This window comes from Mus caroli, chromosome 17 (assembly GCF_900094665.2).
Source record: "Mus caroli chromosome 17, CAROLI_EIJ_v1.1, whole genome shotgun sequence".
NCBI lineage: Eukaryota > Metazoa > Chordata > Mammalia > Rodentia > Muridae > Mus > Mus caroli.
The window spans coordinates 2,729,559-2,753,532 of NC_034586.1; the positions used below are offsets into that span (position 1 = coordinate 2,729,559).

Below are 23,974 nucleotides of genomic sequence, written 5' to 3' on the forward strand. Positions count from 1 at the left end.
TCATGGAAAGAAATCAGGGCAGAAACTCAGGGCAGGAACCTGAAGGCAGGAACTGATGCAGAGGCCATGGAGGGCAGCTGCTTGCTGATTTGTCCCCCAGGGCTTGTTTAGCCTGCTTTCTTACAGCAACCAGGGCCACCAGCACAGATGTGGGCTGCGCGACATAGCTGGGCCTTCACACATCTTTAATAATCAAGAAAATACACCACAGGCATGTCTGAAAGCCAACCTGGTGTTTTTTGTTTTTGTTTTCCCCCAGATGAGGTCCCCTACTTCTAACATGACTCTAGCCTTTGTCAAGTAGACATGACACTAACTAGCAGTGACACACACACAGACACAAGAATATTTCCATGCCTGACTAGCATTGATACACACAAACATCCACAGAAAACTCTGAATTACCACTTAAACACTATTTTTGGCTGTAACTTGCAAATTCTCTGGTCAGTAAAAAAAAACATTTTTTTCCCCAGTGCTGGGGTGCAAACACATATGTGTCATTCTTTCTACCACCCCCAGTCCTAGAAGCTACAAATTTGACAGTAAAATTAAATATCAACTTCCTGGGATAAGAGAGTCGATTTTATTTGTCTAGAAGATGCATCCTTATTATAAACAACTGCATTAAACTATTGCACCGATTACGGTAAATCTTCCAGTCTCATCTTTTGTGAAAGTCTCATCGATCAATTCGTTTCCATTCGTTTATTAATAAAACCCATACAGATCCAACTACAGACAAACTACTCTCAATCAAAGATGTTATAATTCGAGCTTCTCTTTTAACTTAAGGAAACTTGTTGCGCCCTCAAACTTCTTGAGGCATTTTTAAACAATCCAAAGGGCAGAATTGGGTCATCTCAGGTGGAGTCCCCAAGCGTCCAGGCCCAGAAGCCCAGGCCAGATCACAGCCTCGGAGAAATCCCATGCAGGAGGCAGGATCTCCCAGCCTAGAAGCAGGAAGCCATTGCTCGCCCTGGGCTGGCTTGTCCGTGTGGCGCTCGCAGTAGTCACCCCCAAGCACCCCGATCCCTCAGCAAGCCCCGCCGTGGGCCCGGGATCCCAGGCGGGTGGCTCCCGTCAGTTCCCGGGGATCACCGTTCTCCCGCTCGCAGAGAGCCGGGCCTGAGGCACAGCCCCCCTCGGCACCGCGCCCAGCGAACGGCTCGGCGGCGGCGGACCAGGCCGCGACCCCGACGCCCGTCCGACCCCGCAGCCGCCGCTCCAGCCAGGGCCCTGCGCTCCGAGCCGCGGGCGGCGGGGTCGGGGCGGAGGCCGGGGCGGGCGAGGAGGCCGGGCTGCGGCCGAGGCCCCAGGCGCGCTTCCGCCGCGCACGCCGCGGTCCATGGGAGGCTTGGCCGGCGGGGGCGGGGGCCGCGCAGCCGGGACTTTCAGGAACTGCAGGCGCGGGCGGCGGCGGGAGTCGCCGAGCCGCGGGGGCCGGAGCGCCGAGAGCAGGGCTGAGGCGGAGCCGCCGCGCCGGGCCGCAGCCACCGAACCGCAGACGGAGCCGACCTCCCCGCCTGCTTAGGGCCGAAGCTCCGCAGCGCGGGAGACCAGCCGGCCCGCCGGGGCCGGGGAACCGCCCGCCATGGCTACCAAGGTGAGGGGCGCGCGGCGCAGGCCGGACCGGCCGTTCGGCTCCGCGGCGCCGTGGCGAGGCCGAAGCGCCCCGGCGCGTCGCTCGCGAGCTCCCCCCACCCCTCACCCCGCGACCTCGGGCACCAGAGCGGGGTCACGCCGAGCGCTGGGGTCCGCTCCCCCTGGGCGGCGGCGGCTCCGCAAAGTTTGCACCTGAGCGGAGACGGGCGCCCCGGCACGCGGAGTTCCCGTAGCCCGGGAGCCGCGCGCGGGCCACTCGGACGCTGCCGCTCCGCACTGAGCCTGTCGCCTGCCTCCTTCCTCCGTACGGCAGCCCGGCGCGCGAGGGGGCCGAGCCGAGCGGAGCTGAGCCGGGCGGGGAGGACGCTGCAGCCTCCGGGAGTCACGCTCCCTCCGCGCCCACTGCCTTCCAGGCTCTCATTTTTTCCTTTTGGTTTTGATGGGAGCTTTTTCGGTTTGAATGGGAGGTTTTCAGAGCGAATAAAGTATCAAGAGGGAAATGACTGTGCTTTTAGATTACGTGTTTGCCGGCAGAAAAAAAAAAAGAAAAAGGAAAAAGAAAGAAAGAAAGAAAACATAAAAGGCCCAGGCCCCAACTGCTTAGTGGAACTTTGGTTCCTGCTTGGTAAATGGCCAGGAATCTTGGTTTGCTTATTTTTGTTTGTGAAATTAGCAGTCCGTTTTTGCTATCTGAGTCTGCAAAAACAAAACAACAACAAAAAAATTTAGTTTCTCCGGTTCCTTTTTCTTGTGCGGTTTCAGTAGTCACTTGGGAATGAAATAGCCACCGGGAAAAGCCTAAGCCTTGGAAGTGAGGACCTGGGGTGGGAAGCACCATAGGTGAACCTTTGATAGACCTGCGATGTGCGGGTAGCAAACCGACTGGTACTTGGAGCTTTGATTATGTCACCTTTACAAACAGCGTGCCTTTTCTATATTTATTTTTGACACATCTAAGCTACTTCTGGTTTGATGAAAACTTTTTTTTTTTTTTAAGATGGGTGTTTATAGAAGGTATAGGAAAGTGTTAAGGAATTTGGAAGGTCAGAAGTGCCCGATTTCATTTAGCCTGTTGAAGTTGGGGCCCAGCTAAATCCATTTTATCTGTCCTGACTCTGTCTAGGTGTAGCGTTGGTATGTGAATGAAGCTTCTTCAGAAACCTATTGCTACTGTTGAAGTAATTGCCTTGTTAGTAGTGTATCTGAGCAGTTGTGGCTTGGTTTTACTAGATATGAGACAGCTACCTACCTTTCAATATACTTATATTGTGACAAACTTTGTTGGAGATGAAACCTAATTTAAGCAGAGGATTTTTGAGGTTTGTTGCCTAGACGTTTCAGAAATTGAAAATCCAATTACAGAGTTATCTTGCAACATTGACAGTGATTTGTGACATAGACCCTATTCTGTAATATTTGTCCTGATCTGAGGCATGCATGCCTACTTCAGCTTAGCAAGTAATGCATATATCCAAGCAGAGGAAAAAGTTTTATTTGATAGCGGCGAAGCCTTATGTTTGCAGTGAAAGTGCACATCTGTCCTTGGACTGATGTTGAGGTGCCCGTGACCCCTCTGCACACAAGCCTCACTACCTGTGTGAGCACTTCCTTCTTTGTTATCTGCTTCTGAAGGCAAATTCCAGCTCTCCTGGCTGTTGGTGCCCTTCCCTAGTTTGTAATCACAGTTCCAAGAGGCCGCATCCCCAGGTGGACCAGAGGACAAACCACTGCCCTCTGAAGAAAGGAGCTGGTTGGGAAAGCCTCATTAAAGGGAACTCCTCTGCGGTTTTCTCCGGTTGTGTGTCGAAGCAAAGCTCATTTTTGAGTTGGTCCCTGAAAGACACACCTCTTACCTTCCCCACAGCTGAAGAGTTGGAGTTCTTCCTTCCGTGAACCCTGTAGGTGGTCAGGTGTACTTGGCAAGGAATGATGATGGACTCAATGGCGTTTAAGCCCAAGTGGTGCCCAGGCTTTTGCTATAAGAGCTAAGTGTTGGGAAATGAATGATCACCTGGACAGCTGGTAGGGTTGGGATTGCCTTAGCACTTATGGGAGAATACAGTTTTCGTCTAAGACGTTCTTACAATATTTTCTTGAATATACACTTATCTCTGAAGTCACATGATTATTTTGAAAAATATTTATTTTATGTGTATGGGTGTTTTGTTCCGAGAAGAGGGATCTGGATTCCCTGGAACTGGAGTCAACTGACCGTCGTTAGTAGTCATGTGGATTCTGGGAACCAGATCCTGTTCCTCTGGAAGAGCAGCCGTGCTCCTTAACCACTGGGCCATCTCGCTAGCCCTGAATTCTCATGACTTTTAAGAGCTTTTGGTAGAGTCATAATAGAAAAAAAATTGTGTAGAGCTTTAATTGGGCAGTTCTTCGTTGCTAAAGACAATTCCTCAGTAGCTATATGCTTTAAAGGGATCATCTGGATTTCGTTTCTAATCTTTCCTCAGTAGACTGCTGAGCTCTGCTTAAGTTCGCACACAGCTTAGAGTCCAGTCATGTCTTATTTAGCAAACAGGGTTACAGGCCTTAAGAGTGTTTCAGTCTTAACCTGTGTTAGATGTTTCTTAAGATTATTCTCTGACGTAATCCTGAAGTGAATTTGAGTAAACGAGTTTTATCTGCTTGAGAATTGTTTGTATATATAAAAATCACCATAAAATAATTCATGGCAGTTGATCTATCTCTATATGGTTAGCTGTAAGTTCCAAACCAGGATTAACATTTGCTAATTGATATGGAGGATCCTTTGCTATTACATGGTCACTTTATAGCAGTAATAAAGATGGTGGGGTGCTAACCCCTCCCTTCCAGCCCCCCCTTCCATGTATACTATCTGACGTTATACGTGTGTGTTATGCGGAACATTAGAAATCTGGGCAGGAAGTGAGGGTCCATACTGGACTAGATTCACGAGGACAGGTCAGAAGCAACTTTGCAATCTCTTCTAAACAAACACTCCTTCATTTTAATAATAGAAACCCCTATCTGAATGAAGCTTCTTAAGAATTAAAGTTAAGCCGGGCATGGTGGCGCACGCCTTTAATCCCAGCACTCGGGAGGCAGAGGCAGGCGGATTTCTGAGTTCGAGGCCAGCCTGGTCTACAAAGTGAGTGCCAGGACAGACAGAGCTACACAGAGAAACCCTGTCTCAAAAAACCAAAAAAAAAAAAAAAAAAAAGAATTAAAGTTAAGAGCTGAGGAGATGGAACTCAGATGTAAAGTGTACACGCATGGGAACCTGAGTTCCAGAATCAAGGTTAGAAAGAAAGAAAGCAAGCCGAGTGTGCACTCCTTAGTTATGGCCCTGGGAAGGCCCTTATCAGGCCCCACTGGTCAGCCAACCTGACCTCACCTTGAGTCAGCCAGTGCCTGGTTCACTGAAAATATGATCGGCAGCAAGAAGGGTGACCCTTGTGACCTCTGGCCTCCTGGCTCCACACACATGTGAACACACACAGATATATGCACACTTGAGTGTGTGCATTCGTTAGGGCACACACACAAGTTAAGACTTTTTTCCTAGTCTTTTTTTGGAGGGTGGAATGGTTTTGTTTTTTGAGGCAGGGTCTCACTATGTAGTTCTCGCGGGCCTGGCACTTGTTCTGTAAACCAAGTTGACTGTTAGCACCCAGATAACTACGGGCCTGTGCTTCCTCAGTGCTGCAGTTAAAGGCATGTGCTAGCTGGTTTTTACAATTTTAAAAACAGAATATAGGGTGCTTCCCAATCACTTCTGTGTAACAGTATTTTATATGACTTAAATATCTCTGTGTGTAGTGAAAGAAAAATCCTATAACAATAGCAACATGAAAATTTTAACAAAGGCTGAAGAGATTGGAAAGCAAACAAAGCTTTGCAAAGATGGTTTTTGCTATCTCTCGCCTTTATCACCTGAAATCAAATAATAGCTTAACTTTAACGACTTAAAACTTGGTAGCTTTCAACACAGTTTAGTGATGTCCACTTGGAATCCTAGTTCTAGGGAAAGTAGAGTCAGGGAGATCCAAGTTCAAGGCCAATCTTGGCTCTGTACTGAGACCCTTTGAAGCAAGCCCTGTAGGCATGCGTTGCTGTTCCTTCTTCTTGAATTGCTGTGCCTGTGAGGTCTTAGCCCAGAGCAGCACCTCCCAGAAGCCTCTCATGCCATCCCCTGCTTACAGAGAGCCCTGACATCCTTCCCAACTGCCAATTATGTGTGCTTCCATGACTGGTGGCTGCCTCCCTGAGGATGCTGTGGGTCCCTGGTGGCTGGAGTTTTGTGTTTGCTTACCTTTGTATCCCCAGCAACAGTTTGGAAGAACACGGTGATGTTCTACTGAACACCATGCAGTATACATGCAGTATAATGTGTAGTGACCTACACACTATAGCTTTCATAGAGCAGTGCACCTCCAACTGTAAGTTAACAACCGTTTTGTAGAGTATGCATGCACAATGCAAACATTATACCTAGTTTAGGTATTAGCAATGCTTTGAAATATAACTGATCTACTTATGGTTATACGAAAAATTGTTTCTTAGTGTGTTAAAGTAGCTGGAAGCAGCACCACACTCCGAGACTCCAAAAGTTCTTGTTAGCCTGTGGGCTGTCAGCGTTGTGCATGGCTTCTAAACGCTGAAGATTTTCCTGTTATCTTTCTCTTGATTCTAATTGATTGATTTCTAATTAGATAGCTTTGACCGGAAAATCTGATTGACAACCAGTACTGTGGGTAAAAATTTGTCAAGCCTAAGCTTATGCTTAGAAGCAGTTTCAGTAGTGTGTTCTCTCTGTGCAGAAAGGGCGTGGCAGTTCTCTGGATGGACAAGTCAGTGACCGGCTGTTAGGCTGACCTTGTTAAGTATGCTGTATGCATCTACATCCTTTCTGACTAATTGTCTGTAGTTGCAGAGGACTGGGAGCCTGCTGTGATTTCGTGTCTTCTAGACTTACCCATGACATCTCAACAATGTGGTTGCCTAAACAAAACCTGAATAATGACCTCACCAGTCAACATACCAATGGGGATGGAAATCTCATCCTGCCCCACCCGCAGTAAAGAGCTCTGGCATTCCATGGCTGCTTAGGGAGGGAGAATCCAGGACTCTCTAGGGACAAGACCCTTGCCGGGCTGGTTATCCAGGCTCAAGTGGTCAGCTCTAAACACATGTATATATGAGCAACAGTAAATGCACTGAGGTGTGTATATGTGTGTGTGTGTCTGTGTGTCTGTGTGTGAGTCTCTCTATGTGTTGTGAATGTGTGGGTGTCTGTGTGTGTATGTCTCTGTGTGTTGTATGGGAATGTGTGGGTGTCTGTAAGTGTGTGTGAGTCTCTCTGTTGTATGTGGGTGTGTGGTGCCTCTGAGTGTGTGTGTGCTTCTGTGTGTGTGTGTGTGTGTGTGTGTACGCGTGGGTGTCTGGGCTCACATCAGGAACAGTGATGACCAGAGGATGAGGTTGAGCCGGTGAGAGTGTCTGGGTTGTAGAAGGAAGGGGGCAGATGAAAATATTATAAATACAGCATGCCATGTGTGAAATATTCCCCCAAATTATAAAAGATTAACTTAAGATATAAAACCAAAGAATAAAAGGGTGGGCTCAAACAGTTTCTCTACGTTAATAGTATCTTTCAGGTGAATTAAACTTTTTCATCTTCATGAAGTAGCCTCTATTACTAGTGATGCAAGGTTTTTTTTTCTGTAAACTATTTCTTCTAACCAGGTGGTGTCAGCCCATGCCCCTAGTTCAGCACTTGGGAGACAAAGGCAGGCAGATCTCTGTGAGTTTGAGGCTAGCCTAGACTACAGGGCTAGTTTAGGACAACAAAGGCTACACAAGGAACCCTGTCTCAAAAAAATCAAAACCAAACCAAAACCAAAACCAAAACAACAAAATCCCCTATGTCTTCTTCCACTGTTAATCTGGCTTCATTGGCTTTCTTTGGTAAATATTGATTGAATTGTAGCTTTCCATCCAAGCTGTCTTTGAGACTAGGGATTTTTATTTACTCTTGATTATGTTTGCTGTAATTTACCAATTCCTGCCTACCATTTTATAGGCCAGGTGAAGGTCAGTCAGCTCTCAGGAGGGGGGGGGTGGAGTGGGGGAGGTTGGGGGTTATACTTGCCTCTCCTAGTCGCTAAGTTTGGGGGAGGTTTGCGTTACATGCCCCTCTGTCCCCACCCACAGCTCCCCAGTGAAGAATGTTAGTCTATTAGTGTCTCTAAATTAAAGTCTGAAATCAGTCAATATCATACTCCTTTTCTGAATTTAAAAATAGCCCAAAGATGCAAAACTGCAGTAATTTTCCCAGTACAGTCAGTTATTACTTAGTATAAAATAAAATAGATATTAGATGTTTAGCTCCGGCTCACCTGACTCAGAACTGCTTGTACCGTCTCGGCCATCTACCCCATGCTGCTAGTAGTCACAAATCCCCTTAACCCAGTAAATCAAAACTCTAGAAGCTTATCATTAATCAGTCAGATTTATATATCAATAAATTCTCAATTCACAAGCTGCCCACACAATAATTTCAGAGCCGATTGATAATGACATAAATTGCCCACCTAGATAAGACAAATTGTCCTGTAATTATCCATCCCTTATATTCATAGCTACCTGTGGCTATTTAAAGCCACACGGAATCTGGATCATCTTCTTCTTCCTCCATCTTCCGTCCTCCATCTTCCTTCCTTCTCCTCCTCCTCCTCTCTCTCCCCTCTCCTCCTTCTCCCTCAAACTTTTAGCTCCACCTTCCCTTCCACTGCCCAATCACCAGCTCTAGCCTTTATTTTACAAGTTCCGGTGGCACACACCTTTAATTCCAGCACTCAGGAGGCAGAGGCAGGTGGATTTCTGAGTTCAAGGCCAGCCTGGTCTACAAAGTGAGTTCCAGGACAGCCAGGGCTACACAGAGAAACCCTGTCTCGGAAAAAAAAAAAAAATCAAAACAAGTTAAGGTGGGGAGAAGGTTCATAAGAAGTCTCCTGCGATTCACTCCTTGCCCGCAACCCCTCCTGGGAAAGCGGAATTAGCATCAAAATACAAGCAACACCAGGACTACTCTCCACAACGCGTTGTTGATGACTTGGGTATATGTCCCCTGCCCATCAGGGTGGCTTTCCAGGTGAGGTGAGTTCTGGACTGCTCAGCGCCTCCCCAGTCCTCAGCTTCCAGGGTCCCTGCTGAGAAGCCACTGGCTACAGTTGGTTTTATGTGCCCTGAGTCTCTCTCCCTGTTCTTGAGACCCCATCTTCTGTGTTCTGCAGTCCACTGTGGTGTCAGTGTGAATTTGTGTGCATGGCGTCAGGGGTTGTGTTTCTAGTTTTAGAAGTTCTTTTTGGTTCAATTTAATTCTGCTTGCTTATTCTGTAAGATCCGATTCGTTACTAGTTGTTTTCAAGTTTCTGATCCGTTGGTTTAATAACGAAAGTCAAACTCGGTATCTTTCTGCCCATCCGTTTTCATGGTCTTGGTTTTCTTGCTATTTTATTTTTTCCTTGGGACTTAATTCTGATCCTTATACTAAAATTGTGTTTCTGGGGCAGAACTTGTGTTTGTCTGTTCCAGTCACCCAGAGGCCTCCTCCCTCCAGTCATCCCCTCTTTGTCTGCTTCCTCTTTGCTTGTTTTTCCAGCCATGCCAGACAGCATGGACTTGGGCCCCAGCTCCCAGGAGGCATTCCCTCCTTCCCCTGCTCCACACCTCAGCCAGCCCTCTCCTTGCTGTTCCCTTCTGTCCCTGTCCTGCTGGGGCCCTGCGGCAGCCTCACTCTCTGCTGGACTTTTCTCTCTTCGTTCCCTGACTCTGTTGTAGGTACAGGCTGAGGTTCTGCTTGGCACGTGCACCTCTCCCGGGGTTTTCTGTGTTTACTCCCTTTTGGAGTTTTCCAGAGCGTTTCCTTTGCGCTGACTCAGCAGCATGTCTTACAGGCCATGTGATCAGCTGTTCTTTGCTTGAAATTTTTATTGCACTTCGTTGTTCCTGCTGGACTAGAGCCAAGTCGGAGTATCCTGAAAGCGAAGGAAGCAGAGCGTGCACACAAGCTCTGTACAGCTCATCATCTTTGGGGATGTTTGTGTGAGCATTTGGATGAAACAAGAGTTACTGCCAAGCTTTCAAAATTGTACATTGTGTGCATTTCCCAGCTTCCCAGTTGGTACTACCTTTTTTTCTCACAGTCATTAAATGCATGGTGTTCTACCCTTCCAACTCATTTTTAGACATAAATATAGTATTTATAAATTATTTAGACATTACATTATTCCATGAAAAGGCAGGACTCACAGGAGTTCTGTGTTCTTTAGTAGAGTATCCTGCCTTGCATTTCAAGTGTCCAGTCTGCCTGGCTGGGCTCTCCAATTTTATGCAGTACTTGCCATATTAGGCCATGTTTAGGGCCCAGTGAGGAGCATGTGCTGGACAAACAGTCTAATGCCCTGGCCTATCCAGACTCCCCAGTGGCAAGGCCAGGGTGCTTAGGAATGCAGAGAGTTAGTCTTCTTTCAGTTTGCAGGTCAGCAGTCCTTAAAATGGTGGTTTTATGTATGTACTTGGTTTGCAGTACTTAGAACTTGTTCTAGGGACAGGGGTCTCAGCTCAAGGATTTCAGATCATTAAATCATTATTTAAGACCATATCTTCTTTCCGTTTTCAGTATTGTTGTTAAATACTTACTCACTTAAAAATACTGTTTCTTTTTCTGTTGCTATGATAAAATACCCTGACACAAGAAATTGAAGATTTCTTTCAGCTCACAGTTCATGACAGCAGAGTCAAAGGCATGGGAACTTGAAGCAGATGGTCACATCCTGCCTACTGTGGTTGGCACCATTCCCTACTCTGGGATCTAGGATTGTATAGTTACCTATGAAATAGAGAGAGAGATGACTGCTTGTGCATCTTTCTCCTTTTTATACAATCCTAGATCCCAGTGTAGGGAATGGTGCCAACCACAGTAGGCAGGTCTTCCAACCTATCAATATATTATCGATATAAAACCCCCCACAGACCTGCCAAAAGGCTAACCCTTGCCAAGATCATTTCTCATAGGTATGCTCAGAGGCTTGTCTGCTAGGTGATTCTAGATCCTGCTAAGCTGACAACCAAATCAAACTGTTACAAATACTAATGAGTTCGTAATACCTTTCCCAATGAAGTGTTTCTCAGTGAATTGTACTTTCATATACTGTTGTCGAATGAGATGGCAGTGTGTGTATGAGAGAGATGGTTGTGTATGTATGAGAGAGATGGCAGAGTGTGTGCGTGTGTGTGTGTGTGTGTGTTGTGTGATGGCAGTGTATGTGTGTGAGAGAGAGATGGCAGTGTGTGTGTACCTGAGGGGGGGGCAGTGTGCGTGTGAGAGAGAGAGATGGAAGTGTGTGTGTGCCTGAGAGAGAGATGGCAGTGTGTGTGCGCCTGAGAGAGATGGCTGTGTGTGAGAGAGAGATGGCTGTGTATGCATGGAGTGATCTTTGAGGCTGCTGCTATCCTCTGTAGTAACTGTAGCCAATTCATGAAAGCTTGAGATTTCCTTTGAATTTTGTATTTAGTAAAAAAAAAAAAAGAAAGAAAAAGAACTGCCCTCAGCATGCAGTGTACTACTAACCATGTAACTCAGTAGAGCAGTGGTAGACAGCATGGAGATGAGGAACCTGGGTTCAGATCCGAAACGAGCCTCGTTAGCTTGCTGCAGGAAGGTCCTAGAGGCTCCCTTTCCTCCTCTGCAAAATGCACAAGGCTGAGTGGATTCAGTGTGAATTCTGCACAGTCCACATTGGCAAAATAAAGAACTATATTGATATATAAAATTACTTTTTTTTCAATGTACAATAGGTTTTGTCCCGTTTGCCCCGGGAAAGTTGAACTATAATCTGCTCATCCCTAGGGTTGGTCATAGACCTGAGGGTTGAAGGTCTTGACATGTGGGGTGCCTACAGTTGGCCTTGAAAGTATAACCTTGTCTTGCCTTTCAGTCCCCTCAGCCCTTGAGGGGTTTGCTCTTTAGTTTGTGCTCCTTGAGCTGAGACTTCAGGCCACCTGCCCTCCTGTATCTGAGGGCATGGGAGCCATTTGTAGGTTCCATGCTGTGTGGGGGTTGTGTAGATCTCTGCATGCCTTGATACTTTCCGAGCTGTCCACCACATGTCCGTTTGGGTGCTAGAAGCCAGCTGTAGACTCTCTGGGCCTCACCATTGTGTCTGGACTCTTGTCTGTTTTCCACTGCCTTTGCCCAGAGCCCTGCTCCCTTTCCTGCCTTTATTGCCATAGGAGGCAAAGAGAAGGGCTTTGTGTGCTCTCTCTCTCTCTCTCTCTCTCTCTCTCTCTCTCTCTCTCTCTCTGTCTCTGTCTTTCTCTTCTCTCAGGATTCTCACAGGTGGTTTCTGTGGCTTTAGAAACTCAAACTAGAAAGACTGCTGTGTCACGTCTTTCAAGATAGTGGCACTAATGGTTTGAGTTAGAGAAGAGCAGGAGAAACCCAGCTGAGGAGGAGGAAAAGGACGAGAAAGAAACCCACCCTAAAGACCCAAAGCAGCATTACCAAAGTATTATCTCTACCAATAGATCTTAAACACCGAGGCAGGATGCCCCAGTGGGCTTACCAATGTTTCTGACTTTATAGCAAGAAATAGTTGCTGTGGTTGCGTTGTAGTATTTTATAGTGTTATAAACACAGAACTTAACATAGGCTCCATACACCCAGTTAGCAAACACAGTGCGTCTGGTGTCGTCCTAACATGTAGGTTGTAGAGGCAGGGAGAGCAGACGTTCAAGGTTCTCCTCTGCTAAGCAGTGAGTTCCTGGCCAGGCTTGTCTCATACATACGAACAAACAAGCAAACACTGTATTAATGCCTTTCTGTCTATGTAGAGCAGGATCATATATGGAGTTTATGGAAACTCCTGTTGGGTCCTCGTGGTGTTGGGGCCTTGTGGTGTGAGTCTTTATGCTACTTTGTTCTCTTAGTTATTGGGCCAAAGAATGTTGAAATGTAAGGAATATAGAATCTAAGAAAATAATTTTTCAAACTGCTGTCCTCTGGGGACTAGAAAGATGGTTCAGTGGTCAAGGGCACCCGCTGCTCTTCCAGAAGACCCAGAGTTCAATTCTCAGTACCCACAGGACGGCTCACAACTGTCTGTAACCTCAGCTCCAGGGAATCTGACACCCTCACACAGACATATATGCATGCAAAACACCAATGCATATAAAATAAAGTCAAACCCCTGCTCTCAAGACTTACTCCCGTGGAATTCACCTTCCAGTGGTGATGGTGAGTGAGGAGGGGCTGAAAGGGCGGGGTGCACGTGTTAAGAGGTGAGCATGCGCAGTGGTGGTCAGTGAAGCCTCACGGGAAGGTCAAGTGGCGATCTGAAGGAAGGAGTAGTCCTGGCTGCGCATGTCTGGCCAGCGCTGAAAAGGAGGCCCAGAATTGGCTGTAGGCCGTGGCTGGGGCCTTGTATTGATTTGGCAATGTGAAACCTTCGGGAGGGAAGGTTTTCACCACACCCAGATGACTGGCTCCTTTGCTTCTCACCGAGCTTGTCTTTGTTGGTCAGAGCTAACTGCTGTGTGTTCACTTTGATATTGGATTGAAACCTTTAGTTCCTTCTTAAAACGTCATTGCCTGTATCCAGTACAGTCATCGCTGTGCGCGCCGATCAGTGGGCTTCAGAGGAGCTGAGGATCATCCTCTCAGACCTTGGATATCCCAGTCCGTGAAAAGTGAATGCAAAGACTTTGTCTAATGTGATAACCGGAAACGTAGAGGCTTTGGACTACACCACTGGACATGTGAGCACATGGCTCACAGGACCGTTCATTCCTTTGAGCGAAAACAGGCAGGTTGCCCTGTCATCCTGACCTCACTGGGGTCCACCCAGATAAGAAGTAAACCTGACAGCATCCCCTTTTGATGAGCATCACTGATGCTGGTTTCCGGTGTAACTCCCAAGGCCTCCTCCAGTCTTGAACAGAGCAGGGTACGAGGCAGCTGGAGAACTGAGAACTGGGTCAGAATGTTCCTCTGAGCTTAGAAGAAATGACATCATCCTGCCTTAGGACTTTGAGAGTCAATGAATCTTTGTTCTTCCGTGGGTCATCCAGTGATTTTGTTTGTTTGTTTGAAACATACTAATGGAGTTTCATAAAACTTCCATGCCTATGAGTTGTTAATATAGTATCCAAACATTTTGGCATACTTCAGTATTTCTTAATTGTAGCTATTTATAAAAACTTCAAGCCTAGACCAAAGTAGAATGGTCCAGTGGACCATCACAGGCCGCACAGAGTAGAACGGTCCAGTGGGCCATCACAAGCCACACAGCAGCCATCATGATGAGCTCCTGGACAGTGTTGTTTCTGTCAGGCCTCCATCCCACAGTTTCCCTCCCCTCAGTATTTTGAAGAAATTTCAGACATTATTTCATGGAAAATAGTTTCATACATATGTTTCAAAGTAAAGACTTTCCCATAATACACTATCAAACCTGTTATCATATTTACACATTAAAAGTAGGACTTAGTAGCAAATACTTGGTTTTAGCAGTAGGCTTTGTAAGCATAATTATTTTCTGTGTTTATATTGCTTTATTATGATTAAGGTGAAAACAGAGCCATCTCGTTAATTTTGATATTCATGTTTTAGTTAGGGTTTTACTGCTCTGAACAGACACCATGACCAAGGCAAATCTTATAAAGGACAACATTTAATTGAGGCTGGCTTACAGTTCAGAGTTTCAGTCCATTATCATCAAGGCAGGAGCATGGCAGCATCCAGGCAGGCATGGTTCAGGAGGAGCTGAGAGTTCCACCTCTTGTTCCGACATCAAACAGGAGAAGACTGGCCTCCAGGCCGCTTGGAAGAGGGTCTTAAAGCCCACACCCATAGTGGCACACCTACTATAAGACCTCCGAATAGTGCTACTCCCTGAGCCAAGCATATTCAAACCACTACAATTCAAAATTGTCAGTCGTGTGAACTGTTCATCCTAAAAACAAACTTGCCATAGAAAGGGTTGGTATAGAGTGATAAACCTAGAGGCTTTAAGATATGTGCATGTGTACATGTGTGCACATACTAACTTGCTAACTCCAACGCACTTTACAAAAGCATGAAGAAGGGGGAGATTGATTGTAGCTGAGGTGGAAGATGGCAGCTCCCTGCTCCATGGTGCCTGAAGTTGTTTACAGACTGATGAAAATAAAGATTAAAGGGGAAACACTGGCCACCGCAGCTCGCCTGAACATGGACGCATCCGTGTAACTAATTTCTCAAAGCCTGCTTTTAATAATGGCTCTTAAGTGCTAGAACCTCCCTCCCTTCTAGCCCGCCACTTACCAGCGGTAATGGGAAGAAAGGATATAGGGGAAATGGACCTGTTTAGAAATTGTTCTTTGGAGCAAATCCCATTTGCACTCTCAAGAAAACAGCAGTTCAATTCACAGATCAGCAGCAGGTCAGTCCACTTACAAACACTTCAGGGATCCACCAGCAGTCCAGTTCGGTAGAGTTAGGATAGCAGCAGCAGTGACCGCCAGGCCTCAGCTGAATGGACACAAGTCAGCAGGAGGGATCCAGCCCAACAGGAACACCAGGAGTTCTTGGCTATGTCTCTCTCAGCAAAGTGAAGATCAGGGAAGACGAGAGACCAAGAAGCGTTGCACTGCTGGCTTCACAAGCCAGCCAAACCAAGCCTCTGTCACTGTCCTTGAGTCCTGTTTATACTCCCTCCAAACATCAGGTGCCCTTGTTTCTTGCCTCAGCTTGTGAGTCTGACTTAGTAAAATGCCACATGAGTCTCTCAGCTGACATCACTCTGCCAATCCGCGCAAGCCCACGGAAACTGCAGAAAACTGCAGCACACTACTTTTTAATGCATTCTTCTCTATGGCGTCCCAACAAAAGAAGCTCAACTACGCAGTGTAATGCGTGTTGTTAGCGAAGAATCCTTCACCATGTGTCCTTTCAAGTGCTTGCTTTAGTAGAGCATCCTTTCACCTGTGTCCGCTTCAGGAAAACACTCCTTCACTCCTTTAAGTTCCCACATCACATCCGCCTGTCCCCAGTCCTTAGCTAGAACGGCAGTGTCTTCCTTCCCTTGGAGCACATTCCTGTGATGGCAGCTCTTTAGGGATCTGTTTTGTATAACCCACATTTGTAATACATTGCCTACAGCTTCCATTTTTAGTTTGTTGTAAAGAGCTTGAAGAATTGGAAAGCAATTTCAAATCATTGTGAGTACAGAATCCTAGATTTTCAGAAATATTACCCATCTGTCTTAGCTGTTGACTCAGTTAGACTTAGCTCTTTAGTGATTTATTGTTACGGTTCCTCAGAATGTTCTACTTAGACTTTAAAGTTACTGCTTTCACTCAGCTCGTCATCTTGAGCAATAATTCAGCTGCATAGCTCCAGTGATAAGTACACCGGTATGAACAGGCTTAGAAACCGCCCGTCCGCCCGTCTGGCTCTTTGCAAGCATGTGATTCACTGGTGGGATCAGAACTGCTCCCATGACTTACAGTAGGTGGCTACATGTGAACAGCAGCATGCCCTTGTATCTTATAACGTGTAGAGTCCACCTTGCATCTGATAAGTTGCTAATGTGAAGTATAGGTTTCATGGTAGCCTTCTATAAGTGAGTCCTTTTTTTTTTGTAGCCTAGGTTGGTGTCTAGAATGCAGTCCCCCAACCAGTGTCTAATATTCTAGAATGATAGGCATGTGCCACATACCCAGCAGGAGTCCAACTTTGAGATCTGTGGCAGATCACCCCTAATTACTTACGTCAGAGTATAGTTCTTATGAATCCAAGATTTGGCATTGAAAAGAATTGATTAGGTCAGGTACTGAATTCAGTATGCTGTTGCTACTTAGTACGGTAACTCGACTGCCTTCCTTAAGTCTGTCAGAATCCTAATGCCACAGCACAACTTACAAAAGAATTAGAAATACATGTCTTCAGTCAAGTTACTTTTTAAGAAATTGTGTTTAACATGTCAGTGATAGTTTCTTGTAGTGTGATGGTAGCATTTTTCTATATTACTTTACAGACAGGAAGATAGTTCACAGCTGCTGATGTAGAGGCTCTTACGGGTTTGAATAGTTAGAGGTGACACAGTTTGGAGGCACTCTGATTTCACCCTACATGCAAGGGGACTGTTTAATTTTTGAGAAAATTGTCCTGCTGGTGGTGACAAGATCTAATCTTTCTGGGTGTGTCTGGGTTCAATGTTTATAATGCAAGGGAAGTAATTGGGTTTACTGGTGAGGATGCAGAAATAACAAAGCAAAACCAACGTGATCTCTATTCTTAGTTGTAAGAAAATGACCTCGGACAAATCAAAACTGTTACTCCAGCACCGTGGTAAATGCCCAAGCGGCAGGGTCAGACAGGCCGCCTGGCCGGAAACCTCCCCATGCTTGCTGCTTCCCAACAGAGCTTTCATCTCTGCTTACAGAGGTTGTCTCCTCCTAACAGGGCACGTTTTACCCGAGCAGTGTAGTGTGAATGCTCCTTCCTCGGTGGCCATCAGGGTGATTTCTCTTCCTGTGTGTTTGCACAGGCTCCTAGGGCAGCCATGGACGTATAAGGGAGTGATGTTTTGAGGCCAGCTGGGAAGTCAGACTTTTCATCATCACATGAGATGCTGCAGTTCCAGCTCCACTGCTTCCCAGCAGATCAATCCCTCTGGGCTGAGCATCTCCATTTGTAATTATGCCAGAGCCAATCATTTCCTCCACAGCCAAGCTAAGTGTGTAATGTCCGGAATCATCACACAGTAAAGAATACAAAACTCACCCCACCTCCCTTGTACTAATTGCTCCCTGGGCTGATTATGTCCTAGATCTCTCCCTTCAGGTAGCTGTGAGGTTACCTCTGTTATTTACTAGAGTGAGGATAGACACTAACAAAATGGGGTAGGGGGCAGTAAAGAGAGAAGGCCCGTGGATGCTGTGACCTCAACAGTGTTTATTCTAGTGCGGGTACTCAGGGTGAGAGAAGGCAGTGATCTGGGAGGGGCTCGGCACTGAATGGGGCTGGGCTAGGTTTTCAGGTGGGGTTGAACCATGAAGGTTCTTCAGTCCTGGAGAAATGATTTGAACATAGTCTCAGGTAGGGATTACAGTAGCTTTTGAGCTCACCCGTGATGGCTGCTTGACTGAGAGAGCCTCGAGCCTTAGTGCACAGAAGTTGAGTGGATGGAGGGAAGCTTTTGCTCCGCACAATCCTCATGGAGCCAGGATGTAGGATTGGCGTGGCGCAGACATCAGAGGTGTGCAGTGGGAACTCTGCCTCGCACCGATTCCGTTCTTGGCAGGCTCTGGCTGAGCTGGCTGAGCGGATGCTTCTGTGATACCGAGGAACATCTCCATTATAAAGTTCATCTGAGACCCAGTAAGGGCAGGTGTGAAGCCTGCCTACCTCCACTTCAGCTTTCCTGAGTGCTGCTGATTTCCTCCTTTAGGGCTTACCTTGCAGGAAGGAATGAGGGTGGGTGAGGACAGGAGATGAATGTGATGAGGCATGTGGTGTCTAGTTAGAGCCCTGCTTGGGCCTCCTCTGGCTTTGTGCTCACTCATAATGCTTTGTCTCTTGTTTGCTTGCTGACTTACTTCCCATTTTTATATTAAAAACTAAGCTAGCTCTTCACATTATAGTTTTTCTTCTAATACAATTTTCTCTTTAAGAATGTTTGCTGCATTTGCTTATTATCTATGGGGTGTACACCCATGCCACAGTGCATGTGGAGAGGTCAGAGGGCAGCTTTTGGGAGTTGGTTCTCTCCTTTCACTCTGTGGGTCCCAGGAATTGAACTCAGGTCATCAGACTTGACAGCAAGTGCCAAGATCCACTGACCCATCTCACCAGCTTTGATGATTCTCCCGGGCAGCCTTCCTTACAGCATCCCTTACTCTGCGATGCAGAAAAACCCAGCGTCGGCTCTGTGGCAAGGCGAGCTACGTGAAATTAGAGGAGACTCCAGAGGGAAACGCTCCCTACAGAGGAAGGACTCATACGAGGAAATGCTCGTTAAGAAGCCTGCTTGGAGTCCACTTACTTAGAACAGACAACCACCATCTTCATGTGAGGAACTTATGTGCGTATTCATGTAGGTGACCATAAGCAGAAGTACCATTAAAGTCTGTGTGTCTCCTGTAGTCTGTCTTAGACGCTGGGACAGAAGATACGTAACTCTTTAAGTAGGCTCAACGGGACTTACGTGCAGCAAACTACTCCTTTTCCAAACCCGTCCTTTTCCTGTTGGAAAGCTGAGCCTGGGGCTATGGAGGACTAACAGGTAAAGGTGGCCTCCACTAAGTCGAAGTTCAGTCCCTGGTCCTGTGTGGGAGAGGGGAGAACAGACATCACAGGCTGTCCTCTTAACCTGCACACGTGTGCAGTAGCACATGTTTCCTGTCCCCACTCCCCATAAATAAGGGGCAGGGGAAAGCCAACAACTGAGGAAGCCTGAGCTGGGCTGAACTCTGCAGCAGGGCATTGGCTTAGCAAGTGAGACCCTGGGTCAGTCTATCCCAGCAAGCTGAGCCTCATACACAACTGGAATCCAGGCACCTGTGAGGCTGGTGCAGGAGGGAGAGGGGAAAAAAGAACCAAAAAAGCCAAGGCCTGGAAATGAGTATTCTGTGTCTTACCTTAGATATAAGCCATGGATATAACAGTAACCGGAGTCATGGAGAGAAGATGCTTAATAATAATGCTGGCATGCAACCTTTAACTGAGATGCAGGACAGCGTGCCATTAGCAAAAGAAGGAAATAAAAATAAACAGGCTTCTCTGAGTTAGAAATCTCTGGAAAACTTGAATATCTCAAACTATAGATAGTAAAGTTTTCTTTTTTTTATTGGCTATTTTCTTTATTTACATTTCAAATGTTATCCCCTTTCCTGGTTTCCCCTCCAGAAAACACCCTCCCCTTATAACCCCCTTCCTCTCACTGCTCACCAACCCACCCACTCCTGCTTTCTGGCCCTGGCATTCCCCTACACGGGCATAGAACCTTCATAGGAGCAAGGGCCTCTCCTATTGATGTCTGACTAGACCATCCTCTGCTACATATGCAGCTGGAGCCATGATTCCCACCATGTGTGCTCTTTTGTTGGTGGTTTAGTCCCTGGGAGCTCTGGGATACCGGCTAGTTCATACTGTTGTTCCTCCTATGGAGCTGCAAACCCTTTCAGCTCCTTGGGTCCTTTCTCTAGCTCCTTCATTGGAGATCCTGTGCTCAGTCCAATGGATGGCTGTGAGCATCCACTTCTGTATTTGTGAGGCACTGACAGAGGAGAGAGCTATATCAGGCTCCTGTCAGCAAGCACTTGTTGGCATCCACAACAGTGTCTGGGTTTGGTAATTATAAATGGGATGGATCCCCAGGTAAGTCGATCTCTGGATGGCCATTTCCTCAGTCTCTACTCCACACTTTGTCTCTGTTACTCCTTCCATGTGTGTTTTGTTCCCCCCTTCTAAGATGGATAGAAGTATCCACATAATCTTCCTTCTTCTTGAGTTTCATGTGGTTTGTGAATTGTATCTTGGGTATTCTAAGCTTTTGGGCTTTTGGGCTAATATCCACTTATCAGTGAGTGCACACCATGTGAGTTCTTTTGTGATTGGGTTATCTCACTGAGGATGATGCCCTCCAGATCCATCCATTTGCCTATGACTTTCATAAATTCATTGTTTTTAATAGCTGAGTACTCCTTTGTGTAAATGTACCACATTTTCTGTATCCATTCCTCTGTTGAGGGACATCTGGGTTCTTTCTAGTTTCTGGCTATTATAAATAAGGCTGCTATGAACGTAGTGGAGCATGTGTCCTTATTACATGTTGGAGCATCTTCTGGGTATATGCCCAGGAGTGGTATTACTAGGTCCGCAGGTAGTACTATGTCCAACTTTCTGAGGAACTGCCAGACTGATTTCCAGAGTGGTTGTACAAGCTTGCAATCCCACCAACAATGGAGGAGTGTTCCTCTTTCTCCACATCCTCGCCAGCATCTGCTGTCACCTGAGTTTTTGATATTAGCCATTCTGACTGGTGTGAGGTGGAATCTCAGGGTTGTTTTGATTTGCATTTCCCTGATGTCTAAGGATGTTGAACATATTTTTAGGTGCTTCTCAGCCATTCAGTATTCCTCAGTTGAGAATTCTTTGTTTAGCTCTGTACCTTTGACTTCATTCATTTTAGTTATTGAGCTGATGACTAAGGCATCTGTGTTGAGGACTGAGCCAAGGAACAAACTGTGGAGAGGAGAGTGATTCCTTTTGCTGCTGGCTAGGCAGGAGGGCTGAATACCTGCATCCTGGTGTCTTAATCATTGCATCTGCTTTTAGGTGTGCTTAAATCCTACAGCCTTCCTTTGAAGCGCTTTTATTCTTAGGTTATATTCCTGGCACTCTCTTTGCTTTGAATGCCAGCTCATTTGCATAGAGAGCATTGAGGCCCTGCTATAAATAAGATGCTAATCTTAAACCTCCCAGTCAGCATCCTTTGTGTGTGGCTGCTGTTTGTTTTCCCACTTGACTGTGCCTTTGCATTTTTGGTCCTCTGCCTTGCCCAGCCTCATGTCTGTTCTGTTCTCCCGTAGCTACTCTGTAGAATTCAACCTAAATGATGCCTCCGTAATTACTCTATTTTATTAGCCCTCCTCAGAGGAGGCTTTGTCGGACCAGTTGTCTTTCTTTTTTTTTAAGATTTTATTTATTTATTATATCTAAGTATACTGTGGCTGTCTTCAGACATTCCAGAAGAGGGCATCAGATCTCGTTACAGATGGTTGCTGGGATTTTTCACTCAGGACCTTTGGAAGAGCAATCAGTGCTCTTAACTGCTGAGCCTCGTCTAGCCCCATACCAGTTGTCTTTAAACAAGCATCCCACGGCTTGAAATTCCTAGCCATGCATCAAAACAAACAGTTCTTTTGGCAAGGAAGGAGTCAGGTTTGCCTTTCAACGTTCTTCCAAGAACAGAAGCTGGCTACAGCAAGTGACCAGTCCGAATTTGCTGTTGAAAATAAACTCAGCCCAGCTCCCTTCATTTCATCTGGTCACGTAGGTCATCAACTTTAAACAAGCATGTAACACCCTTCAGGATACAGAGTTCAAGACGGCATCCAACTAAACAGAAAAGCCAACTCTGTTGGTGACAAAGTCTTCCCTCAGACCTTGGTAGAAATTTAGAAAGTATAACTAAGAAGTATGTTTGGGGAGGGTTGGAGAGGTGCTCTGTCAGTAGAGTGTAAGCCACGGGGACCTGAGTGTGGAAGCCCAGGAGCCATGTGAAAAAGACAAGGGTGTCATGCGAGTCTGTATTGAACCATAGCATTAGGGGAGGACACAGACAAGCAGATTCCTTCCTGGAGCTAACAGCCCAGCCAGTCTAGCCACAGGGTAGGAACCAGGCTCAGTAAGAGACCCCGTCTCAAAGGAAGATAGATGGGAAGCAATACTGGAAGATAGTGCTGACCTCTGACCTCTGACTTCCACAGGCACCAGCATTTGTACACACACACACACACACACACAGAGCACACATACTCAAAACACAGCTGTGTGCATGTGCATATGTATATATATACACAAACATAAGATTAGCATTGACCTTTTGAAAAATAAAACTTAGTGTAGAAATTTAAGAGGTTTATGATTTCCTGTTGGCTTTCAGTTCTTTTATTGAGGAAAGTGTTTCCAAAATGAAGTGTTTTTTTTTTTTAAAGAAAATTATTTTCTGTATTTTGAAAGCTGAACTAGATTAGACTTACTGGAAATAGATATCAATTTATTAGTTTGAATCACCTGGGTGTCTAGTATAGGTAGTAACATGTGCTTGTGATAGGCAGATTAATCATTTACCTACATACCAAGTATTTTGTGCCTGCTGTGTCAAATAGTACACTTAGCAAGGTGGGGTAAGAACCCAGCAAGACACGCAGGCACCTACGTAAGCGTGGGAACCAGACACAGAGTGAGCACTGCTGGCGATGGGCTGGAGAGTGTGCAGGTCATCTGTGGGAAGGGCAGAGGAATGACAAACTTGGAGACATAGAATCCTCCCTATTTATGAGGTCTGACTTGAACTTGGAAGCTCAGCAGGGGTTAGTCAAGTGTAAAGAGGAGTGCCCCGTGATCGTGATTGAGAGGTGTGGTGGCAGGCACGCGTGGAAACAGGCAGGAGGTATGTGTGTTTGGGGAACTGAAGTTAGTCCAGTGAGTCTGGAATCTGTATTCGAGGGTAGGAATGAATGGGACATCCTGGCCATAGACGTCTGCTGAGTAGAGTGGGCATACGCCTCCCGACCCTTGCAGGCTGGGAGGCTTGAGACTAAAGAAGGGGGTTGCTAATTATTGCTAAGATACTAGGCCAGCCTGCATAGACTGCAGTATGTTCAGCCTGACTAGAAGGTGGATTAGTAACGTTCAGACCTAGCTTATGTAGTGTACGAGTGGTATTGACAGCTCCCAGGTCCTAGGATGCTGCGTGTAAGAGTTTGAGGAAGCACACATGAGTTTCCTCAAGAGAGGCACACTCAGTTTGCACAGCAGACGTACTCTCTGGCTGCAGGACGAAGTCTGCGAGAAGCAGCAGATGCAGGGTAGCCCACGCAGCCTTCTGAGGCAGCGGAGGAACCGAGGCATGGGATAGAGAGAAGTGAGCGGAGTTTAGGTGGATTTAGAAAGTAGATTTGCCAGACCTTTCTTAGATGTGAAGAGAGTGAGAGAAGTGTAAAACAAACAAAACAAAACAGAAAAAAACCCTTGATGCTTTTCTTCAAGGTGTGTTGTAAGGTTAGGTGAGCGAGTGTGTTGTGTTGTCAGGTAAGTGAGGCTCCATCTAGAGTGGGGACCCTTGGGACAATGGTTTTATGGTGGGCACTGAGGAAGTCTCCCTAGGCTGCTTACTACTCAGAAGCCAGGGCTTAGTGAGAGGAAGTTAGTTCTGTTCCAGGGCTGAGAAGATGGAGGAACCCTCAAGGCTCCATTTAGGGAGCAGGACTCAAACTGTTTCTATGGTGAGAGAGATCTGCTACAGTGAGGCCGTGGGTGGGAAAGCCATGTTGAGTGGGATTCTGTTGTTAGAGTGTCTCCTGTTTTGTTTTTGTTTTTTTTTTTCCCTCAGGCCAGAACAATTTGGCCAACCATATCCTCCCTGGAGCTAGTTCCTATATGTTCTTTAAATAGGCATACTCCTTTTCTGCAAAGGAGACGTCACAGCAGTGCTCGTGCTTGCTTTGTGTGTTCCGGTCCAATCTGAAGGTCATGGGTGTTCTGGGCTCAGGAGATCTGAGAGAAGATTAGTTAGCCGTTAACTTACTATTTATCTAGGTGCAGCTTCTCTGGAGACTTTCC

The 23,974-nt window shown here is 46.4% G+C and overlaps 1 protein-coding gene across 2 annotated transcripts in view; it reads left to right on the forward strand.

The window, feature by feature from the left end:
- Positions 1–1,333: 1,333 nt before the first annotated feature.
- The window catches only part of Snx9 (sorting nexin 9), a 73,633-nt gene continuing 50,992 nt past the window's right edge, over positions 1,334–23,974 (forward strand). Inside the window, exon 1 of one of the 2 annotated variants that reach the window (XM_021149409.2) lies at positions 1,334–1,606. In XM_021149409.2, the coding sequence (XP_021005068.1) occupies positions 1,595–1,606 (12 nt within the window). In that variant the 5' untranslated portion in view covers positions 1,334–1,594. Of the gene's footprint in view, positions 1,607–22,587; positions 22,803–23,974 lie in introns of those variants that run through there. The other variant, XM_029471234.1, reaches the window with a different exon arrangement.